The 20,919-nt window shown below is 43.8% G+C and overlaps 1 protein-coding gene across 1 annotated transcript in view; it reads left to right on the forward strand.

Moving 5' to 3' along the window:
* Window positions 1–20,919, forward strand: part of LOC147578942 (putative tetratricopeptide repeat protein 41) — a 77,581-nt gene that overhangs the window by 46,381 nt on the left and 10,281 nt on the right. The window contains 3 exon segments of the mRNA XM_086712503.1: window positions 2,294–2,472; window positions 11,717–11,856; window positions 18,005–18,153. Of these exon segments, the coding sequence (XP_086568629.1) occupies window positions 2,294–2,472; window positions 11,717–11,856; window positions 18,005–18,153 (468 nt within the window).

Below are 20,919 nucleotides of genomic sequence, written 5' to 3' on the forward strand. Positions count from 1 at the left end.
ACCGCTTAACTAACTGAGCCACCCAGGCACCCCCCTTGAAGTTTTTAATGAAACCAAGCCCTTCTGTTTTTAAGCAGGTTGTTTCTGGGTAGTAAGATTGGTTGGAATCATTTTTCTTTGCTAGTGAAAGCATAGTAAACTTGGCTCTAACATCCAATTTGCCATTAATTTGCTTAGCTCCACGCAGCCTAGATGAGACCCAGGTGGCAGGTGAACTTCTCCAAATTGCGTGTCCTCAAATTTTGGAAAGTGCTTATTTATGTGGTAGCCGTGGTATATGTTTAACATAGAAAAGTGGGTTACAAATATTTCTTTGGGAGAGGGGAAGACACCATGAAAAATGAGCATGCTCCGTAGCTTCTCAAAAATCTGGGTCAGTGATCACAACTGTAACTAATTCTTTGGTAAATTCAGACTGACTTATAAGAAGATGCACTTTGGGGGCACCTGGGTGGCTCAGTCAGTTAAGCATCCGACTTTGGCTCAGGTCACGATCTTGCAGTTTGTGGGTTCGAGCCCTACATTGGACTCTGTGCCGACAGGTCAGAGCTTGGAGCCTGCTTCAGATTTTGTGTCTCTCTCTTTCTCTGCCCCTCCCCACTCACTCTGTCTCTCAAAAATAAATATTAAAGGGGCGCCTGGGTGGCGCAGTCGGTTAAGCGTCCGACTTCAGCCAGGTCACGATCTCGCGGTCCGTGAGTTCGAGCCCCGCGTCGGGCTCTGGGCTGATGGCTCAGAGCCTGGAGCCTGTTTCCGATTCTGTGTCTCCCTCTCTCTCTGCCCCTCCCCCGTTCATGCTCTGTCTCTCTCTGTCCCAAAAATAAATAAACGTTGAAAAAAAAAATTAAAAAAAAATCAAAGAAGATATATTTTTAATATTTCAGGTTTTTTTTTCAAGCTACTATTTCATTGTGTCTAATTATGGCCACAGAGCTGTTATCTACTGTATGTTTTATTTTTTTTATTTTTTTTAATTTTTTTTTTTAACGTTTATTTATTTTTGAGACAGAGACAGAGCATGAACGGGGGGAGGGTCAGAGAGAGAGGGAGACACAGAATCTGAAACAGGCTCCAGGCTCTGAGCCATCAGCACAGAGCCTGACACGGGGCTTGAACTCACGGACCGCGAGATCATGACCTGAGCCGAAGTCGGACGCTTAACCGACTGAGCCACCCAGGTGCCCCACTACTGTATGTTTTCATACAGTAAGAAGGCAGACGCATTCAACTGTCATTGATTTTTCAATAGGTGTGGTCACTCCTGTCAGAGAAAGCCGTCCATATACCTTTCAGAACCCAACAAATCACAAGAAGACACATTTCCACCGAATCTTAGTTCAATACTTCCAACGGCAAACCACTTTCTGGAGGGTATTTGAGGAGCTGCCGTGGCATTTGAAAATGAGTGGCTCCTGGGGGGGGTTTGTGCAGCTTTCTGTCAAGTCCTAGGTAAGACGTGTCCTCTTCATGTGGCATTTGGGCAGATTTCGTTCCTCCTTCGCCAAACACTGTGTTTGGATACCCATGGCTCCTTTCAGCAGGGCACGTTCATTCACTTAGTCGTTCGGCAACCCGTTCGTTCATTCGGATGGGCCCATCATTCGGCACCAGTTTCTGTGGCTGATGGATTCCCAGCGTTGCTCCATTGGATCGTCTGGCTCTGCAGTGTTCTCTTCCCTTCTTGAATCCACATGGATTCCTCTCAGAGAGGAGGATTCCAGAGAGAGAAGGACTTGTAGTTGGGCAAGGACAAAGGATTGGCTATATTCTCCTGCCGGACCCACCTAATCTCCTCCCTTTCCTTTCTTCTCCCTCCTCTCCACCCTTCTCCTTCTCTTCATCTCCCCTACTTTCTTGTCCTCTTATGTACCCCTTTGGCAGACGTGTATCATTGACCCACTCTGTCTCCCATGTTCTTGGAGGCCCCGGGGATGCAGGAATGAGTGAGATCTGGCTCTATCTAGCTGGGCAGATGTGGAGCCAGAGAAGAGCTACACATGGGGAACAGTGCTTCACTAAAGCAAAGACCCAGAGCTGGGCACGCTCGGGACAGGGAGGGGCTTGCTCTGCCTGGTAGATTCGGGGAGCCTGCCTAGAGGAGGGGCCTCCTGGACAGAGACGCGGCAATGGCTTTGACTGCTTAAGAGGGACAGGTTCACATCTGTCTGGTGACCTACCAAAGTCGTAGTGGTCAAGGAGTTTATGAATAGGCTAATGGAATGGGGCAAATCGAACAGCTTCCTTCAAGGCATGAAATACTAAAATGACTCACATGAATTCATTGTGTTACAAGTATCACAGATTCTGTATCGAAGATCCAAAACCTGAGCTTCTGGACATGGCTGCACCTCATCCACTACTGGAATGTGTTAGCAGAAGTCGGGTATGATGCTGCTGGGGCCTATTTACTCACAGTGGCCAAGGTTAAAGCTGAGAAGTGCCATAAAATGAGGAAGAGACATACACCGTCCGGTACAGTGAGTAGCTAGGTTTCCATAGTCCATTTCACTGGGATGTTAAGTGGCCAAGAGTTACTGTTCTCCCGTTTCCTCATCTAATTCCAATCACTCCAACAGACCTCCCTGTGTGTTCCTACCCACAATGTAGGCCACCAATTTCTGAAGCTAGGAAATGGGGGGGAAAGTGTTAATTCTGAAATGGCTCCTTTGTATCATCTTGCTGTGGCTGTTTCCTATGCATTTTTTTCTTTCTCTATTTTCTCATGGCTTCAACCACACTGCTAACATCTCCCTCCTTGATCTGCATTTGCAGCCTTGATGGCCTTTTGGAAGGTCGGTGTACGTGACCCCTTTCCTGAGAGCCACCAACAGTGTTGCTCCTCGATCAACAGCTTTCCTGAGTGACCAGCTGGGTAGTTCAGATGACATAGATGCAAATCCGAATTATTTCGGATACTCCCTCCCAGCTTGTTCTTTCCGTGTTCCCTCCATCTGCTCACAGTGCCCCCAGCTCCCTCCGGTGCCCCTCACTCGGCCCTGGAGACACGCCATTGCTGTCGAGGACGGCTTCGATCTGAATTGCAATGGCAGTACTTGGACTTGCTGCCTAAGGGCTTGGATCTGGACAGCACTTTGGCTCATATTTCTTCCCTTTCTCCCTTGCCTGTCTCTCTCTCTCCCCCTGTATTTCCGGGCTCACTAAACAGTAATAACATTCATTCATTCTTTCAACAGATAGTAACTGCGCACCTTCTCTGAGACATCGGACTCACTGCTACTGACATCATCAGTGAACTAGTTCAACGAATTCAACACTAGCTCAAAAATGACCCCTGCTCTCATGGTTTTGCCGTCTAGTGGTCATAATAACAGATCTTGAGCATTTGTCACGGGCCAGGCTCTAAGTTCAATTCTTTATATGTCTTTTGCTTGATTCACGTCAAATCTCTGCAGTCCTGCTAATGCCTTGGTTGAAACTCAGGAAACTGAGTCTCAGAGAGGTGAAGTGAGTTGCCCAAGGTCTCCCGGGTAGTTAGGAGTGGATTTGGGCTGTGGTGTTCCAGCATCCCTTTTGGTCCTTAAGCATGTAGCCTTTCCCTGTATTCTCACTGCCACGTATGAGTTATGTACCTTTGGAATTTCTCTGATCCACTAAACCCTCCGTGTGGAAGGACCCAAACGATCCTCCACAGATTCCAGTGTGTCGAATAAAGCCAGGATGCCTCTGGAATTGCATCAGTGCTTAGGGCGGTAGGGCGGAGGAAGCAGGGAGGGGGCGGGAGGTGGTGTGGGGGGAGCACTGTGTGTCATAGGAAGCTGGAAGCTAGCCCCCAGAAGAGATCTTGAGGTGGGGGTGAAAGTCCTTCCTGATGATGTCACCCTGCTTGTCGGCACATGGTTGTTATGGTGATGGAAAGGCCTGGGGGCTGGGGGTTGCCAGTGGGAGGAAATCACCTAACATTTCAGCGTGTGAGAATTTTCTGGATGTGAATGAGCCTAGTTCAGAATGTGTCCCTTTGAGTTAGGCTGGAGACATGTGCAGGGCTTTCTGGTGATTCCATAAGCATGCTGCTCTGAGCTGCTGCTGGGTAGTCTCTGCTTACTCCAGGCCCCGGGGGGGGGGGGGGGGGGGCTCCTTAGCAGGGGGTCCCGGCCTCCATCACTGCTGCCTTTGACACCTTCCACCTTCCTCATCCCTCGTTTCAGTCTTGGCCGATTCCCATAGATTTTTACTTGGGAATATGGCCTCTTGCATCCTCTCTCTCATGGCAACCAGGCCCTCATTCCCTTTCTCTCATCAGTCTTCATAAAGCAAAGCAGAGTCAGTCTATGGCCATTTGTGTGTGTGTGTGTGGGGGGGTCTTCCTGAAGTCCTCCCATTTGGGGTGCTGAAAATAGAAGTCATAATGTTACAGCAAATACTCAGCGCCCAGGAAGAGACAAGCCCACGCACTCTCCGGGAATCAGAAGAGACTGTTTATTGCTCACGGGTGCTGGCCCAGCGGAGTCACCTCCAAAGGCTGAGCCCCGAACCTTGGCATTGGCCTCCTTTTATGGCTGGGAGGGTAGGGGGTGGAGAGACAAAAGAAAAAGGGGAGGGGGCCCTTATCAGTGGTGTTATCTGGGCAGTTAGTTGGTGGAGGCAGCAGGCAAACAAGATTAGGAAGCCAAAAGTATGCAAGGGAAGCCTCGGGCATCTGGCTAGCCCCTTTTATCTTGTTTTTACTAGCTTTTCTTCTCAATAAGACCAGCTACTTGTCACCAAAGTGATAGAATAGCCTTTGATTCATTGGAATGGGTTTAATGATAGCAGGAATCCTGTATAATCGTCAGAGGAGGCTTTCCAGGGGTCTGGTTGCTGTCTGGGCCTCCCCCAGACATGGCTTTTCCTACCGTGGTTATGTAGCCACACGCAGTCCTGAGACATTCTGCCCTCCTAGGGTGCTGCTGGAGGCAAGACCCTTAAGCAGGAATGTTCTTTCAGGCAGGTTTTTGAGAAATCCTGTATTATGGGCTGCAGTCTCAGGAATTGCTTGCCACTTCAGCCCTGTCCTCCCTTCTAATAAAGAGGTCTGGGCAAGCGTGCTTTGCCATGATTACGAGCTGATCCTCTGAATTAATTCAAGCGTTCACTGAGTGCCTGCGTCGTGGTGAGCCTGGTGCTAGATGCCAGGGACGCAGCAGTGGACAAGACAGACAGGGCTCCTGCCCTGATGGAGCTTATGGTAGAGTATAAAACAGACCCTACTGAGAAGTGCAGCTGAGGGAGCAGTACACGGTGGTGGTGGCCCGGCCCGGAGCCCAGAGCAGGAGGTGTGGCCTTGTCTCAGGAACTGCAGAAGACACTTTGAATAAGTGACATTTCATCTGAGGTTTGGAGGAGGAGTGAGAGCTGATGGGACAGAGGGCCGAGGGAACAGCATGTTTGAGGACCCTGAGTCAGGGGGAGAGTGATGAACCTGAAGAATTCAGCAAGGCCAGTACAGGTCCAAGAGAGGGTGGGCAGGCTCATCAACCTGATGGGGGAGCCGACGGGTGTGTGAGGTCACTCCCCACCAGGAGTCTGTGGCTGCAGCTCCGGAAAAGAATGCGTGCCCCGCCCCCATCCTAGGGCCTGTCGCCGGACTGTGTGCTTTGGCTCCCCCTGGTGGCTGTGATGAGAACCAGAACCCTAACTTGCTCGGTTGGTGGAAAAGACGCCTGGCTGTGAGTCTGGAAATCGCTTTTGCCCCTTGCTTCCTGCCTGTCCACTTGCTGCCTGGGTTTGCCCTTCCTAGCGAGATGCCTCTGGGCAAGTTACATCTCTGACGGAAGGCCGGTAGGGAGGTCTTTGAGTCTAGAGGACAATGCCATGGTCCGGTCAGGTTTTACAGATTATCTGTGTGATATGATCAGCTTGTTTTTAGCTGGAGTCCTGGGTCACAAAAAAGTGGAGAGAATCCATTTCTGGCTGCAGTTGCATTTTTAGACAAAGTCAAACACCAGAAGAGACAGACTAAAAACAGATGTGGCAGAAGGACTGGTCCCAGAATGGCTCCATGTTGGCAGATGGCTGACTACCCTCCCAGGTGGCAGATGTGGTGGGTTGGGGAGAATCATGTTGTTTTTCAGGGTCAGGCTTTCTTGTTGGAGCAAAGGGTAAATGCATCACAGTGCAGGATCTTGTCAGTAGGTTGTAGTAAATGGGACAATATCAGCTTTTCATGAGTAATGTATGATGTTTTGCCCTCTGATACTTTTGGAAACTTCTAAATATTTTAGGTGGAACAAATCATTTATTACAAATAATTTAAAAAATAGCTCAACAGAAAAATAAAAAGAACAAAAGACAATTTACAGTAGCCACAGGAAATATGAAATATCTACAAATAAATGTAACAAGAAATGTGTGGATCTTTATTTTTATAAAACTTTCAGAATTATAGAAAATAAAATTTTAGTATATAGGGAGACATACCATATTCTTGGATAGAGCAACTCAATATTGTAAAGCTGTCGGTTCTTCCACAATTGATTTATGTACATTAAGACAATTCTAATTGAAATCCCAATGGGATTAAAACATTTCTAAATTTTCAAAATGATTTTAAAGTTCTTGGAGAAGAAGATATGTGAGAGTAAGAGTTTAAAATAATGAGGGCAATTTGAATGTCAACTTATTTAAACATATTATGAAGCTGTATTAACTTTAAAAATGCTACTGGGAGCAAAAATAGACAGCTCAGTGGAACAAAATAGAAAGCTCAGGTACGGACTCAGGTATGGATATAAAAAATTAGTAAGTGATAGAAACTTTTCAAATTAGAAAGATTATGGAATAAATTGAATAAATAGTGCTGTGATAATGGTTCACTACTTGGTAAGAAGTTAAGTTACCTGAGCCATTACACCAAAATAAATCCCAAGAAGATTAGAGTTAAATGTAAATTAATGAAATTTTATGTTAAAAAAAACCTATAAGAAAATGTTGGCGTCTAAGCAAGAAAGCAAAAGAGTAAATCACAAAGAAGACAGTCGATAAATGTGTCTAAATAAATGAAATTACAACATGTAAATCAAAACAAAACAACACAACTCAGAAAATTAAAAACACAATTATAAGACTAGTGATAACTGGCAAAAATATTTGTGACATACGTGGCAGGCAAAAGATTAATACTTTTAATAAGTAAAATGCTCTTAAATAAAATAATGAACCCTTCAATAAAAATAGGCAAGATCTTGAGCAGGCCATGCAAAGAACATTTTTAGTTCTTGTCTGACTTTACTTCTTATCACTGATGGATATATATATATATATATATATATATATATATATATATATGGTTTTGAGAGTGAGAGAGCGAGAGAGTGCAAGTGTGTGTGCACGCATGCGAGCAAGGGAGGGGCAGATGGAGAGGGAGAGAGAGACTCCTAAGCAGGCTCCACACCCAGGGTGGAGACTGATGCAGGGCTAGATCTTACCATCATGAGAACATGACCTGAGCTAAAATCAAATGTGGGACATTTAACTGACTGAGCCACCCAGGCACTCCACCAAGTTTTGAATTTTAATAAGGTCTAACTTAATCAGTATTTTCTTTCATGGGTTATGCTTTTTGTGGTGTATTTAATAAATCATGACCAAAACCAAGGTCACATAGGTTTTTTTTCTGTTTCCTTCTAAAACTTTTGTAGTATTTCATTTTATATTTAAGGCTATGATCCATTTTGACTATGTGTTTTGCGAAAGGTGTAATATCTCTGTCTAGATTAATTTTTTTTTATACGGATGTTCAGTTGTTCCAGAACAACTTGTTAATTAAGACTTCTTCCATTGAATTGTCTTTGCTACTTTGTCAAAGATCAGTTAGACATCTAGAGAAGATTTATTGGTATTGTATTGAATTTATAAGTCAAGCACCTTAACAATGTTGAGTCTTCCAGTCCATCAACATAGAATCTCTCTCAGTTTATTTAGATCTTCTTTGATATCCTTTATCAGAATTTTGTGGTTCTCTGCATATAGATCAAGTACATATTCTGTTAGATTTAGGCCTAAGTTTCTCATTTATGGGGTACTATTATAAGTGGTATTGTGTTTTAAATTTCTAATTCCAATTGTTCATTGCTGGTCTATAGGAAAGCAGTTGGCTTTTGTATATTAACCTTGTGTCCTGCAACCTTGTTATAATCACTTACCAGTTCTATGAGTTTTTTGTTGATTCTTTGGGATTTTCTACACAGACAGGTCTATCATTTGTGAACAAAATCAGTTTTATTTCTTCCTTCCCAACATGTATATCTTTTATTTCCTTTTCTTGTCTTATTGCACTAGCTGGGACTCCCAGTATCATTCAGTAGGAGTGGTGAGAGGGGATATCCTAACCTCAGCTTTTTACTGCCATCAGTGGCTCACCAGCCACCATCACCTCTCACCTGGCCTATCGTAATGGCCTCCTAACTAGTCCTCCTACTTTCATTTTTGTTCCAAAAAAGTTCCATTTCTGTTTAGTAGCCAGAATGAGCTTTTAGGAATATAAACCAGATCATGTCACTTTCCAGGTTAAGATCATTCCAGAGACCTGCTGCTGCACTGATACTAAAATCTGAACTCCTCAGTTTAATTTATAATCGTTTGTATAATCTACCCCCGACATGCCTAGGTAGCGTCATCTTATAAGAATCTTCCTTTTGGCCTCTAGATGCCAGTCACTCTGGCCTTCTTTCTGTCCTTCAAGTACATTCTGCCTTTTGGCCTTGGCACCAGCTGTTGCCTCTGCCAGGAATGTTCTTCCCACTCATATTGTTGTAGTACCAGTTCTTTCTGGTTATTTAGATCTCAGCCAAAGTGTCACTTTCTCAGAGTGGCCTACCCCATCTGATGTTATACCTAGTCATTCTCTATCTTGTCAGTGGGTTTTAATTCTTGGCATAGCTTTTACTGCTACCTGACTTTGTCTAGTTTCCTTTTTGTTTTTAAATTAATTAATTAATTTTTTATTGTCTGTCTCTGCTCCCTGCTGCCCTCTCCTCTCTGACCCTCCCAGCTGCTGGGATGTAAGCTCCATGAAAGGAGGACTCTGCCTCTTGCGTTCACTGCTGTGTTCCTGGCACCCGCAGCAGCACCGGGCGTGGTGTGGCTACTGAATGGCCCCTTCCTATGTCTCCACCCTGATCCTGAACCAAACAGCTCGCTCTCTCTGCTCTTCAGTCCCCTAAGCACCTTGCTTTTTCCTGCCCTAGAGCCTTTGCATTGTGCTCTTCCTCTGCCCAGAATTTTTACACCCTCCCTCCCTCATTTTGCTGCAACAGCTTCTATTCTTTTTTAAACTCTCAGCTCAATTGTCATTTCTATGGAGAAACCTCCCGTAGTTCATATCACCATCTCTTTCATGGTTCTTTTCATGGTTTGAATTTATATTCATTTGTATGAAGGATAAACTGTCTGGATGTAGCCCCACTTAGCAGGATGGCTTTCTTATACTTGGTGTGTCCAGAACCATATTGAGGATGACGCACGTCCCGCTGGCATGCCACATGTGATGGTAACGTTGATCGCATTTTACTAGAGCGAAATGGATGTGGGGCTGTCACCATTCACACAAAATTTTAAAAAGAAAACTTTACCGGGGCGGCGGTGGGCATCTTTATACTCCATTTTTAAATCCGTCTGAAACCATGGCTTGGAGCCAGCAGAGGAGGCTGTGGCTGTGGATTCCAGTGCAACCATCAACACTGCTATTCGGGCAGTTAAACTTTACGCCCATTCCAAGCTGTAAATGTTAGTCGCACCCCCCCCCCCCCCCCCCGCCCCATAAAGAGACCATTAACTTAAAAAAAACACATAATGTATAGGATGATCTCAAGTTTATTTTTTTTTGAGAGAGTTTATAAATAAGTTTATTTATTTTGAGAGACAGAGAGAGCACAAGCAATAGAGGGGCAGAGAGAGAGAGAGAGAGAGAGAGAGAATCCCAAGCAGGCTCTGAGATCTGCTCTGAGCCCGAAACAGGGTTTGATCCCACAACTGTGAGATACCTTAGCTGAAATCAAGAGTCGGATGCTTAACCAACTGAGCCACCCAGGTGCCCCTCAAGTTTATTTTTAAAAAATGTGTATGGAGCATCTGGGTGGCTCAGTTCAGCTCAGGTCATGATCTCGAGGTTCATGAGTTTGAGCCTCATATCGGGCTCTCTGCTGTCAGTGCAGAGCCCTCTTTGGAGCCTTTGTCCCCCCACCTGTCTCTGCCCCTCTCCGTTCATGTGTTCTCTCTCTCTCTCTCTCTCAAAAATAAACATTAAAAAAATGTGTTTGGATACATGCAAAAGATCAGAGGTACATACAACAATATGTTAATGCAGATTATCTTTGAATAATGCAATTATGAGTGATTTCTTCTTTGTACTTTTCTATATTTCTCAATTTTCCTATAATGTACACATACTAGTTTTATAGTGAGAAAAGTTATTTTCTTATCTATCCCAACTATATGTTTGTGCTAAGTAAATGAACATGAGGATGTGGTCAGTGGCAGGAAAGGTTCATGAATGAAGACTTGTCGGAGCACTGAGATTGTTGAATTGAGTGTGGAACATAGTGAATGAACATAGTCCATTCCCACCTCAGCCCTTGACAGGTGGGCTGGACCTGGTAATCCTCATAGAATTTGCAAGACCAAGCCGTCCCTGGGCAAAGGCCCATCCCTCAGCAATTTGTCCAGACCACCCTCGGCTGCTCTAAGCAGCTACTTACAGTTCTTAGATTCCTTTGTCACTTGGCTTGACCCACCAGTTCTCATACCCACCTTAGGTCCGTTTGCTTGGATGGCCACTGTGGCCGAGAGTCTTGTCTCTTTCCCTTGACTCTGATTTAATTTTAGCTTTTGGACTCAAAGCACTACAGCTTTGGTTCAAAGCCTCCTGGCCTCTCTGTGGTGCTGAGGGCTGCAATGCTTTTTGTTGGGAGCCTAGGATATTGTCTGACACATAGTAGATGTTCAATAAATGTTTGTACGGTGCACAAATGGTGATCCCTGGAGAAGTTGGCAGAAGGAAAACAGGAGTGCGTTCATTGTCTGGGTGGCCTACGGTGTGAGCGATGGAACAGATGAAGAACAAGGAATATATTTTTGTCCAGCAGATTAGATACAATAATTTGAAATGAAACAGTCGTCAAATGTATAAGTTCATATACTGGGATGTTTGGGAAGAAAAATTATGAAAATGATGACTTTGTAGTACCATGTATTTAACTGAATCTTCAAGTTAAAAAATTCTGTGTATTTTCATTTGTATATAATAGGATATAACACACACACACACACACACACACACACACACACACACATACAATATGTTCCTTATTTGGTCCTTATTTTGTTCTTTCTGTCAAAGCCAGTAATTCAAGATAGTTACAACAGAGGGCAGAATTGTGTAAGTAATTTAAACACCTTTTTATTCTTGCCTGACAATGCCCCCCAAGTTCAAATTGCAGCATTATATAGACTGCACTATAGAAATACTCTTTGACTCTCTGGTTTTCAAATTTTACATATCAAAAGATCATTTAAAAGCATTAGAGTTGTTGTTTATGTCATTGTTTGAAATACTTGGTAATATATGTAAACATTAATAAAAGCAAAGAGCTAATCCCTTGAGAGAGAAATACTGAAGTGTGGATAATGTGTTTAACTCCTGTGTCAAGATTAAGTATTGGATGCTCTTTGTTCCTTTCTGAATATGCTTTAGGTTTATTTACCTTTCTTTCCATTCTAGTGCTGGAATGCAGGCTGTTTGAGGTTACCACCATGGACAAATGCCGATTAATGTTCTTTATTGCGAAATTTCTGAAGCTTATGGGCAAGATCAATGAAGCAGAAGGATTATTCTTGACTGTCGAGAACATGTTAGTGCAGGTAAAGTGGGAAATCGCTTTATTTTTTTATTTTTTTAATTTAAAAATTTTTAATTTTTCATATAATTTATTGAATTTACATCCAAGTTAGTTAGCTTATAGTGCAACAATGATTTCAGGAGTAGATTCCTTAGTGCCCCTTACCCATTTAGCCCATCCCCCCTCCCACAACCCCTCCAGTAACCCTCTGTTTGTTCTCCATATTTAAGAGTCTCTTATGTTTGGTCCCCCTCCCTGTTTTTATATTATTTTTATTTCCCTTCCCCTATGTTCATCTGTTTTGTCTCTTAAAGTCCTCATATGAGTGAAGTCATATGATATTTGTCTTTCTCTGATTGACTAATTTCGCTTAGCATAATACCCTCTAGTTCCATCCATGGAGTTGCAAATGGCAAGATTTCATTATTTTTGATTGCCGAGTAATACCCCATTGTCTATGTATACCACATGTTCTTTATCCATTCATCCATCGATGGGCATTCGGGCTCTTTCCATACTTTGGCCATTGTTGATAGTGCTGCTATAAACATGGGGGTGCATGTGTCCCTTCGAAACAGCACACCTGTATCCCTTGGATAAATACCTAGTAGTGAAATTTCTGGGTTGTAGGGTAGTTCTATTTTTAATTTTTTGAGGAACCTCCATACTGTTTTCCAGAGTGGCTGCACCAGCTTGCATTCCCACCAACAATGCAAAAGAGATCCTCTTTCTCCGCATCCTTGCCAACATCTGTTGTTGCCTGAGTTGTTAATGTTAGCCATTTTGACAGGGGTCAAGTGGTATCTCATTGTGGTTTTGATTTGTATTTCCCTGATGATGAGTGAAGTTGAGCATTTTTTCATGTGTCGGTTGGCCATCTGAATTTATTCTTTGGAGAAGTGTCTATTCATGTTGTTTGCCCATTTCTTCATTGGATTATTTGTTTTTTGGGTGTTGAGTTTGATAAGTTCTTTATAGGTTTTGGATACTAACCCTTTATCTGATATGTCGTTTGCAAATATCTTCTCCCATTCTGTCGGTTGCCTTTTAGTTTTGCTGATTGTTTTCCTTCGCTGTGCAGAAACTTTTTATTTTGATGAGGTCCCAGTAGTTCATTTTTGCTTTTGTTTCCCTTGCCTCTGGAGACGTGTTGAGTAAGAAGTTGCTGTGGCCAAGATCAAAGAGGTTTTTTCCTGCTTTATCCTTGAGGATTTTGATGGCTTCCTGTCTTACATTGAGGTCTTTCATCCACTTTGAGTTTATTTTTGTGAATTGGGTAAGAAAGTGATCCAGGTTCATTCCTCTGCATGTCGCTGTCCAGTTTTCCCAGCACCACTTGCTGAAGAGATTGTCTTTATTCCATTGGATATTCTTTACTGCTTTGTCAAAGATTAGATGGCCACTAATGTTTGTGGGTCCATTTCTGGGTTCTCTATTCTGTTCCATTGATCTGAGTGTCTGTTTTTGTACCACTGCCATACTGTCTTGATGATTACAGCTTTGTAATACAGCTTGAAGTCTGGGATTGAGATGCCTCCTGCTTTGGTTTTCTTTTTCAAAATTGCTTTGACTATTCGGGGTCTTTTCTGGCCCATTAAGGATGATGTTAGCATTGGGTCGTTCATATATGGCTTTTATGATCTCGAGGTATGATCCTTCTATCCCTACTTTCTTGAGGGTTTTTATCAAGAAAGGATGCTATATTTTGTCAAATGCTTTCTCTGCATCTATTGAGAGGATCATATGGTTCTTGTCCTTTCTTTTATTGATGTGATGAATCACATTAATTGTTTTGCAGATATTGAACCAGCCCTGTATCCCAAGTATAAATCCCACTTGGTCGTGGTGAATAATTTTATTAATGTATTGTTGGATCCGGTTGGCTAATATCTTGTTGAGGATTTTTGCATCCATGTTCATCAGGGAAATTGGTCTGTAGTTCACCTGTTTAGTGGGGTCTCTGTCTGGTTTTGGAATCAAGGTAATGCTGGCCTCATAGAAAGAGTTTGGAAGTTTTCCTTCCATTTCTATTTTTTGGAACAGCTTCAAGAGAATAGGTGTTACTTCTTCCTTAAGTGTTTGGTAGAATTCCTCTGGAAAGTCATCTGGCCCTGGACTCTTGTTTTTTTGGCAGATTTTTGATTACTAATTCTATTTCTTTACTGGTTATGGGTCTGTTCGAATTTTCTATTTCTTCCTGTTTCAGTTTTGGTAGTGTATATGTTTCTAGGAATTTGTCCATTTCTTCCAGATTGCCCATTTTATTGGCATATTTGCTCATAATATTCTCTTATTATTGTTTTTATTTCTGTTGTGTTGGTTGTGATCTCTCCTCTTTCATTCTTGATTTTATTTATTTGGGTCCTTTCCTTTTTCTTTTTGATCAAACTGGCTAGTGGTTTATCAATTTTGTTAATTCTTTCAAAGAACCAGCTTCTGGTTTCATTGATCTGTTCTACTGGTTTTTGTTTGTTTGTTTGTTTTCTATATCATAATTTCTGCTCTAATCTTTATTATTTCCTGTCTTCTGCTGGTTTTGGGTTTTATTTGCTGTTCTTTTTCCAGCTCCTTAAGGCATAAGGTTAGGTTGTGTATCTGAGATCTTTCTTCCTTTTTTAGGAAGGCCTGGATTCCTATATACTTTCCTCTTATGACCGCCTTTGCTGCATCCCAGAGGTTTTGGGTTGTGGTGTTATCATTTTCATTGACTTCCATATACTTCTTAATTTCCTCTTTAACTGCTTGGTTAGCCCATTCATTCTTTCATAGGATGTTCTCCAGTCTCCAAGTATTTGTTACCTTTCCAATTTTTTTCTTGTGGTTGATTTCGAGTTTCATAGTGTTGTGGTCTTAAAATATGCACGGTATGATCTCGATTTTTTGTATTTGCTGAGGGCCAAATTGTGTCCAAGTATATGGTCTATTCTGGAGAACATTCCATGTGCACTGGAGAAGAATGTATATTCTGCTGCTTTAGGATGAAATGTTCTAAATATACCTGTTAAGTCCACCTGGTCCATTGTGTCATTCAAAGCCATTGTTTCCTTGTTGATTTTTTGATTAGATGATCTGTCCATTGCTGTGAGTGGGGGAGAGACTCCACCTCTTGGTGGAGGAGAGTGACATTGCAAAGGGGAATCAGTACGGGTTGGCATGGGGGGTTACAGCTGTTTTTGCAATCTACCACCATGGCTAGAAGATCCAAGGTCACCTTGGGCAAGCCACTTCTCCTCACTAGATCTCATCTATAAATCCACTTTGATAGTAATAGTTCTCATTTGTTGAATGCTTGTTATGTATGACACTTTATGCTCATGATCTTTTGTCTTCAAATATACCTGATGTGGTATGTATTGCTACCCCTATTTTATAGAGGAGGGAACTGAAGGTCAGAAACATAGAATAATTTAAACTACTTCAGCTCCCACAGCCAGCAGATTTGGAGCTGGGAGTTCAAGCTAGGCCTGTCTGACCCTAAAGTCTGTCTTCAGTAACTCCTCACTATACAGAATCTCTTCCAGCATTGACGTGTATGAAGCTATAATCCTTGATATACAGAGTATAGCTTCTGAGGCACCCTCATGCAGGCAGGACTGGTTACAGGCATGCTAGGACCTTGGTGAGCAGAGGATACCAGGGAGGGAACCAGGGGCACTTAGGTGGGTTCTGGGACTGGCCCTCCAAAGCCAGCTGGGCAGTTCAAAGTACAGAGCTCCAAGGAATTGAGCAGACCTTGGCATGGGGTAGACAAGCGTGTTTCCCCAAGGAGGTCAAACCAGCAGGAGGGGTGGGGTCCTGCTGAAAAGAGATGCTTGGGGGTAGATCATTGTCCTTATCAGCAACTTTGATGGGGACCCACCATAGCTCCAGGCTTCTGACAAGAGTCAGGCCGGGATTCAGGGCCCAAGAGAGCAGATAAAGGGAGAGGGGCAAGGATTCCAGCCTGGCCAGAGCTCATACATTCAAGAACTGTGTACTGAGCACCTGCGATGCACCCAGGGCTCTGCTGAACCCAGCACAGTGAACAGGACAGTCACCAACACTGCCCTCTAATGGAGATGACAGGTAACACACAATGATTGCAGGTTGGAATAAATACAATGGAAGACACAGAGGAGCCATAGGTAGAGAGCTTAAGCAGGGGGAGGGTCTGCCTCTGAAGGGTCAAGAGGGCATTTAAGCTGAGACATGTGGTCCTGGCAAAGGAGACAGCATGTGCAGAGCCCTGGGGTGGGAAGGGGCTTGGCCTGTGCTAGCTGTGGGAAGAGCCTCCCTGAGCAAAGGGCAGGAGGCAGCTGGGCCCGAATTGTGTCGGGCCTTGGGTAAGCATTTGGATTTTATTCTCAGTGAGGGGGAAGCCGTTACAGAGAGTTAGGCTGGGGATGGCATCATCCGATTTCTGTTTTGAGACCACTTTTGCTGCGGTGTGGAGAATGGACTACATGCGGGTGAGAGGGGACATTGGGAGATTGGGTACATGGCTCTATCCCTCCCTGATGCCCAAGTGAAAGACGTGAGGCACTGGGTGAGGTGGGGGTGGGGCAGTGAATGTGGTCCCACTGATGATGGGAAAGATGCCTCTTGACAGTTTCATGGTAATCCTCTATAATCACAACTGAATTCCGTAGCACAGGGAGTTAAGTCTGATTTTCTTTATTGCCACCAATGCTGGACTAATGCCTTCTGGGAACATTGTTGGGGCTTTTTCTCTTCCTAACAAAGTAGGGCTTAGAAAATCCTTTCTGCATTTTAGGACTCTGTATTAGTGTCAGAATATATAACTCTCAATAAAGGAGCAAGATGCTGGGCCTTTGCAGAAGGTACATCCCCAAGGCAGTGTGTATCTAGGGATAGCTCATGATTTCTTAGTTGGATTTATAGGGCTAATTCATGTGCTTCTTGTTGTAAGCTTTATCATTTTATTATTACTGCAAGACTGTGCTGGCTGCCTTCTGTAGGACTTGGCTACCACAGTGATGATCCATATTCTTACTTAATTTCTGATCTATTCATTTGCAAAACGGTCTCAGAATTCGGTTCCAATCTGTTGTCTTAGCTCTTCAGCCTTGTAATTGCTGTGCACACACAAATTCGTTGTATGAAAACCAAGCCCTGTGCAATGTAGGCCAGGAACTGATTTATTAAGAAAATCCTGGCTATTGGCAGTGATGAAGAAATGATGTTAAATGCTCTGCCTCTTGACATCTTAACTCTTGTAGAACAAAAAAACCTTAAGCATCATCTTCTTTGCCAAAATGTATTCTCTGCAGGCAGAGTGCTGAACAACCTGGTAAAGTCAGCAAGTGAAAAGTACTTAAAAGAAAATCATATTTTGGAATGTGCTACTGAAACTTCCAGCTTTTTGGACAACAACCCCTGTGACCAGGCTACCATGAAATACACTGAAGGTGTTCTGATGTAAACACAAATTTTTTTCTTGAAAAATTATTGTTTTCTGTACTAGTTTTTATTGTTAAGATTAATATATATTTTTTTAACATTTATTTGTTTTTGAGAGAAAGAATGTAGCCTGAGTGGGGGAGGGGCAGAGAGAGGAAGACAGAGGATCCGAAGCAGGCTCCACGCTGTCAGCACAGAGCCCGATGTGTGGCTTGAACTCATGAACTGTGAGATCATGACCTGAGCTGCAATCAAGAGTCGGCCTCTTAACCAACTGAACCACCCAGGTGCCCCAAGATTAAGATTTTTAAGCCACACTTGTTAATCCATTTTCCATCTAACTGGGTGAAGAAATGCTGAATGTTAGCATTTCTATCCTGTGCTTCTGTGGTTCTCAACCAGGGGTGACTTTGCTCCTCGGGGCACCTCTGGTAATGTCTGGAGGCATTTGGAGGGGTTCTTACTGACACCTAGTGGGTAGAGGCCAGGATGATGCTACACATTATACAATACACAAGACAGCAACATAGTACCTAGCCCAAGTGTTGATAGTGATCGGGTTGAGAATAGTGTCTAGTTTCTTATAAGATATTCACTTATCTCCTTATAAGTCACTGTGAAGGTCTTGAATCTCTATATTAGAAACTGCTCTGCTGTTCTGTTTCTTTCTGTATAAAATAAAAGATGTTTGTAAGAATTACCTTTGATAGTACAATGAAGTAGCCAATAATATCGTACCCAGTAAAGACACACATGCATTTTATTCTCAGATTTGCTGCTGGAGACACGTCTCTTGCAAAAATGAGACTTCAAGAATGCTTAAATATCAGGAGAAGTTTGGTGAGAAAAATATCCTAGTTGGAGAAATTATGGAATTTTTAGCAGATTTACTATCTTTTCTACCGGAAGAGAGTGAAAGGTAAGTTTATACCAAATGTTCCAAGTAGCGTGTCTTCTCTTCCCCCCCCCCCCGCCCCCCACCAAAATACCAGTGGCTGGGAGGTCTGGGGTTGACCCATCGAGGGTGCCTCACTTCTTTGACTGCAGCGTTGTTCAGAAACGTGAGAGTTCTGTCCCTGTCTGTCAGGACACTGACTGTAATGTATTTGAAAGGACCTCTTGGCCCACGAATTGTGTAGAAGTTTTTGCAGTAGGAAAAATACAAAGGAGTGTGATGTTGTTGTGTTTCCCTGAATCACTCCCAGGCCTTGTGAGGAAGATGTACAGCCGACCCTCAAACCACACAGGTGTGAACTGTGTGGATCCACTTATATATGGATTTAAAAAAAATAAGTATGGTACAGGACTGTAAATGTATTTTTTCTTCCTTATGATTTTCCTCATAACATTTTCTTTTCCCTAGCTTATTTCATTGTAAGAGTACAGTATATACAATACGTATGATATACAAGTCTGTACTAATTGACTGCTTATGTTATCAGTAACACTTACTTAACACTGTAAGTGTTACTATTAAAGTTTTGGGGAGTCAAAAGATATGCACATTTTCAGTTGCACAGGGGTTGGTGTCCCTCTCCACCGCCACCCCCCCCCCCCCCCCCCCCCCCCCCCCCCCCGCCAACAGCGTGGTTCAAGGGTTAACTGTATTTATATCCTGACTCTGTGCAGGTTTCAGCTCCATTGTCTGTGGGGCCACACCTCATGGGTCTCCTCCTGGAAGACCCAGGCTTTCCCTCTGTGTTTTCCTTCTCCTCTCCTCGCTCGGGAAGTCCCGAGTTCCTCTCCTGTGACGCTTGGGGCTTTCCTTCTGCTCCCCACACAAGGCATTGTTAAGGCTGTTAGAGAAAAAACTGTTCATAATGATGTAGGGCAGGTCTGGCCCAGGGACCCAGAGCAGGGTACTGTGAGACCAGCTAAGGGGTCCTTGGCTTCAGGCAGGATGGAAATCAAACGTGAGCCAGCAGGAGGTGAAAGCATAGTTTACTGAAAAAAAAAAAAAATATATATATATATAGAGAGAGAGAGAGACAGAGAGAGAGACAGACAGACAGATAGATGGGGTGTCCAGGAGACTCGGAAAGGAAAAGAGCACGAGTCTCGTTTTTGCTTGGGGTCTGGGAGTTTTTACTGAGGATGGCGGTCTGGTGTAAGTGTCCCCTCAGGCATCCAGGAACCAGCTAGATCAAAGATGAGGGCCCAGGTGTTAGTTCTTGGAGCCAGGGGTCCTTGGCGTGGAGATGTCTAGCGCTGGTGGTCTGGAGTACCCGTGATGGCTTCTTCTGGTCATTCTCGCCCGGCCTGTCCTTAGATGTTATCTATTCCTGAGAAATCATTGATTCCTTGTCCCTGGCAAGGAGGACATATGCTCTTTGCCTTCCGAGGCATGTGTAGAGTGGGTAGGGGTGCAGGTCCTAGCAAGAATAAAAGCCAGAAAAGAAGGAAAAAAAAACCAACTTTTTCTCTCATGGAGTCCCTTTGCTTTTCCTGTCTCAGTAACACTTGTTAAAGAAAGATAAGGTGGACTTTTTTTCAGGTCCTGCAGTGAGGTTTTGCAGGGGGAGAGATTGGACACAACCCCCAATACAAAGAGAAGTTGTGTGGGGGGGAGGATCGGTGGATGGAAAATTGCTGAGAAGAAACATCGGGGGTGAGGAGGATTCAAGCTCAATGGACCTAAGGGGATTCCTTATTTTTTTTTTTTAATGTTTTCTTAAATTTCTTTAATGTTTATTTATATTTGAGAGAGAGCAAAAGTGGGGGAGGGGCAGAGAGAGAGGGGGACAGAGGATCCCAAGCAGGCTGTGCACTGACAGCAATGAGCCCTGTGGGGCTTGAACTCACGAACCATGAGATCATGACCTGAGCTGAAGTCAGACGCTCAACCGACTGAGCCACCCAGGTGCCCCCGACCTAACAGGATGCTTGCTGAAAGCAGGCTGGCATGATCAGACCTCACCTGGGGTATGATGGGGAATGAGGAACCCGGTTTTGACAGTGATCAGACATCAGGGGGCGGGGAGTCCTCTTTAAACGGACTTATCAGGATTCTTGCTAAAGTTGGACGGTGCAGAAATGAACACAGACATCCAAAAGTTAAGGCCTGTTTGAGAAAGAGTGAGAAGGCCATGAGCGGAGTTTGGTCAAGGAGAGATTCTTTGTCAGTTCCTGTGTTTGGGAGAGGGGTATAGGTGTCATCCTATGGGTGGAATCAGCGTTAGCATCTGCCGGGTTAGCATCTACCACTTCTCTCGACAGATGGGTGTGAGAGAAGGTTCTGTGTGAGTCCAGACGCTGATACACTCCACCCTTCCTTTGGCTCTGGCTCACACCCTCTCAGAGCCGAGTCAGCCAACCAGAAGGCTGGAGATGCTCTAGGTTATATTACAAAGTTGTGGAGTTTTCGTAGTTTCTGTCCCTCCGCTCTCTGTTCTCCGTCTTACCTCTCCCCAGGCAGGCAACCTCTTCCCACTTTTGCTCCCAGGAGGGATGAGAGGTTGCCAATGGGCACTTAGTCTTTTTTGGAGTATTCACCTTCAAAAGCGTAGCCCAAGTGAGCACGTAGTTAGGGTTAACTTTACAGGTGCTGTCCCATTCATTTCCTCGTTGGTAAAATGAGAGTGAGGATAGTGTCTTCCTCACAGGGTGACTGTGAGGACTAAGAGATCCCGTCTGGGAAGTGCTTAGCAGAAAGCCTGGCACATTCCAAAAGGGCTCATTAAATGGG

This window comes from Puma concolor, chromosome B4, assembly GCF_028749965.1.
Source record: "Puma concolor isolate L17-30 chromosome B4, mPumCon1.1.hap2, whole genome shotgun sequence".
Classification (NCBI taxonomy): Eukaryota; Metazoa; Chordata; class Mammalia; order Carnivora; family Felidae; genus Puma; species Puma concolor.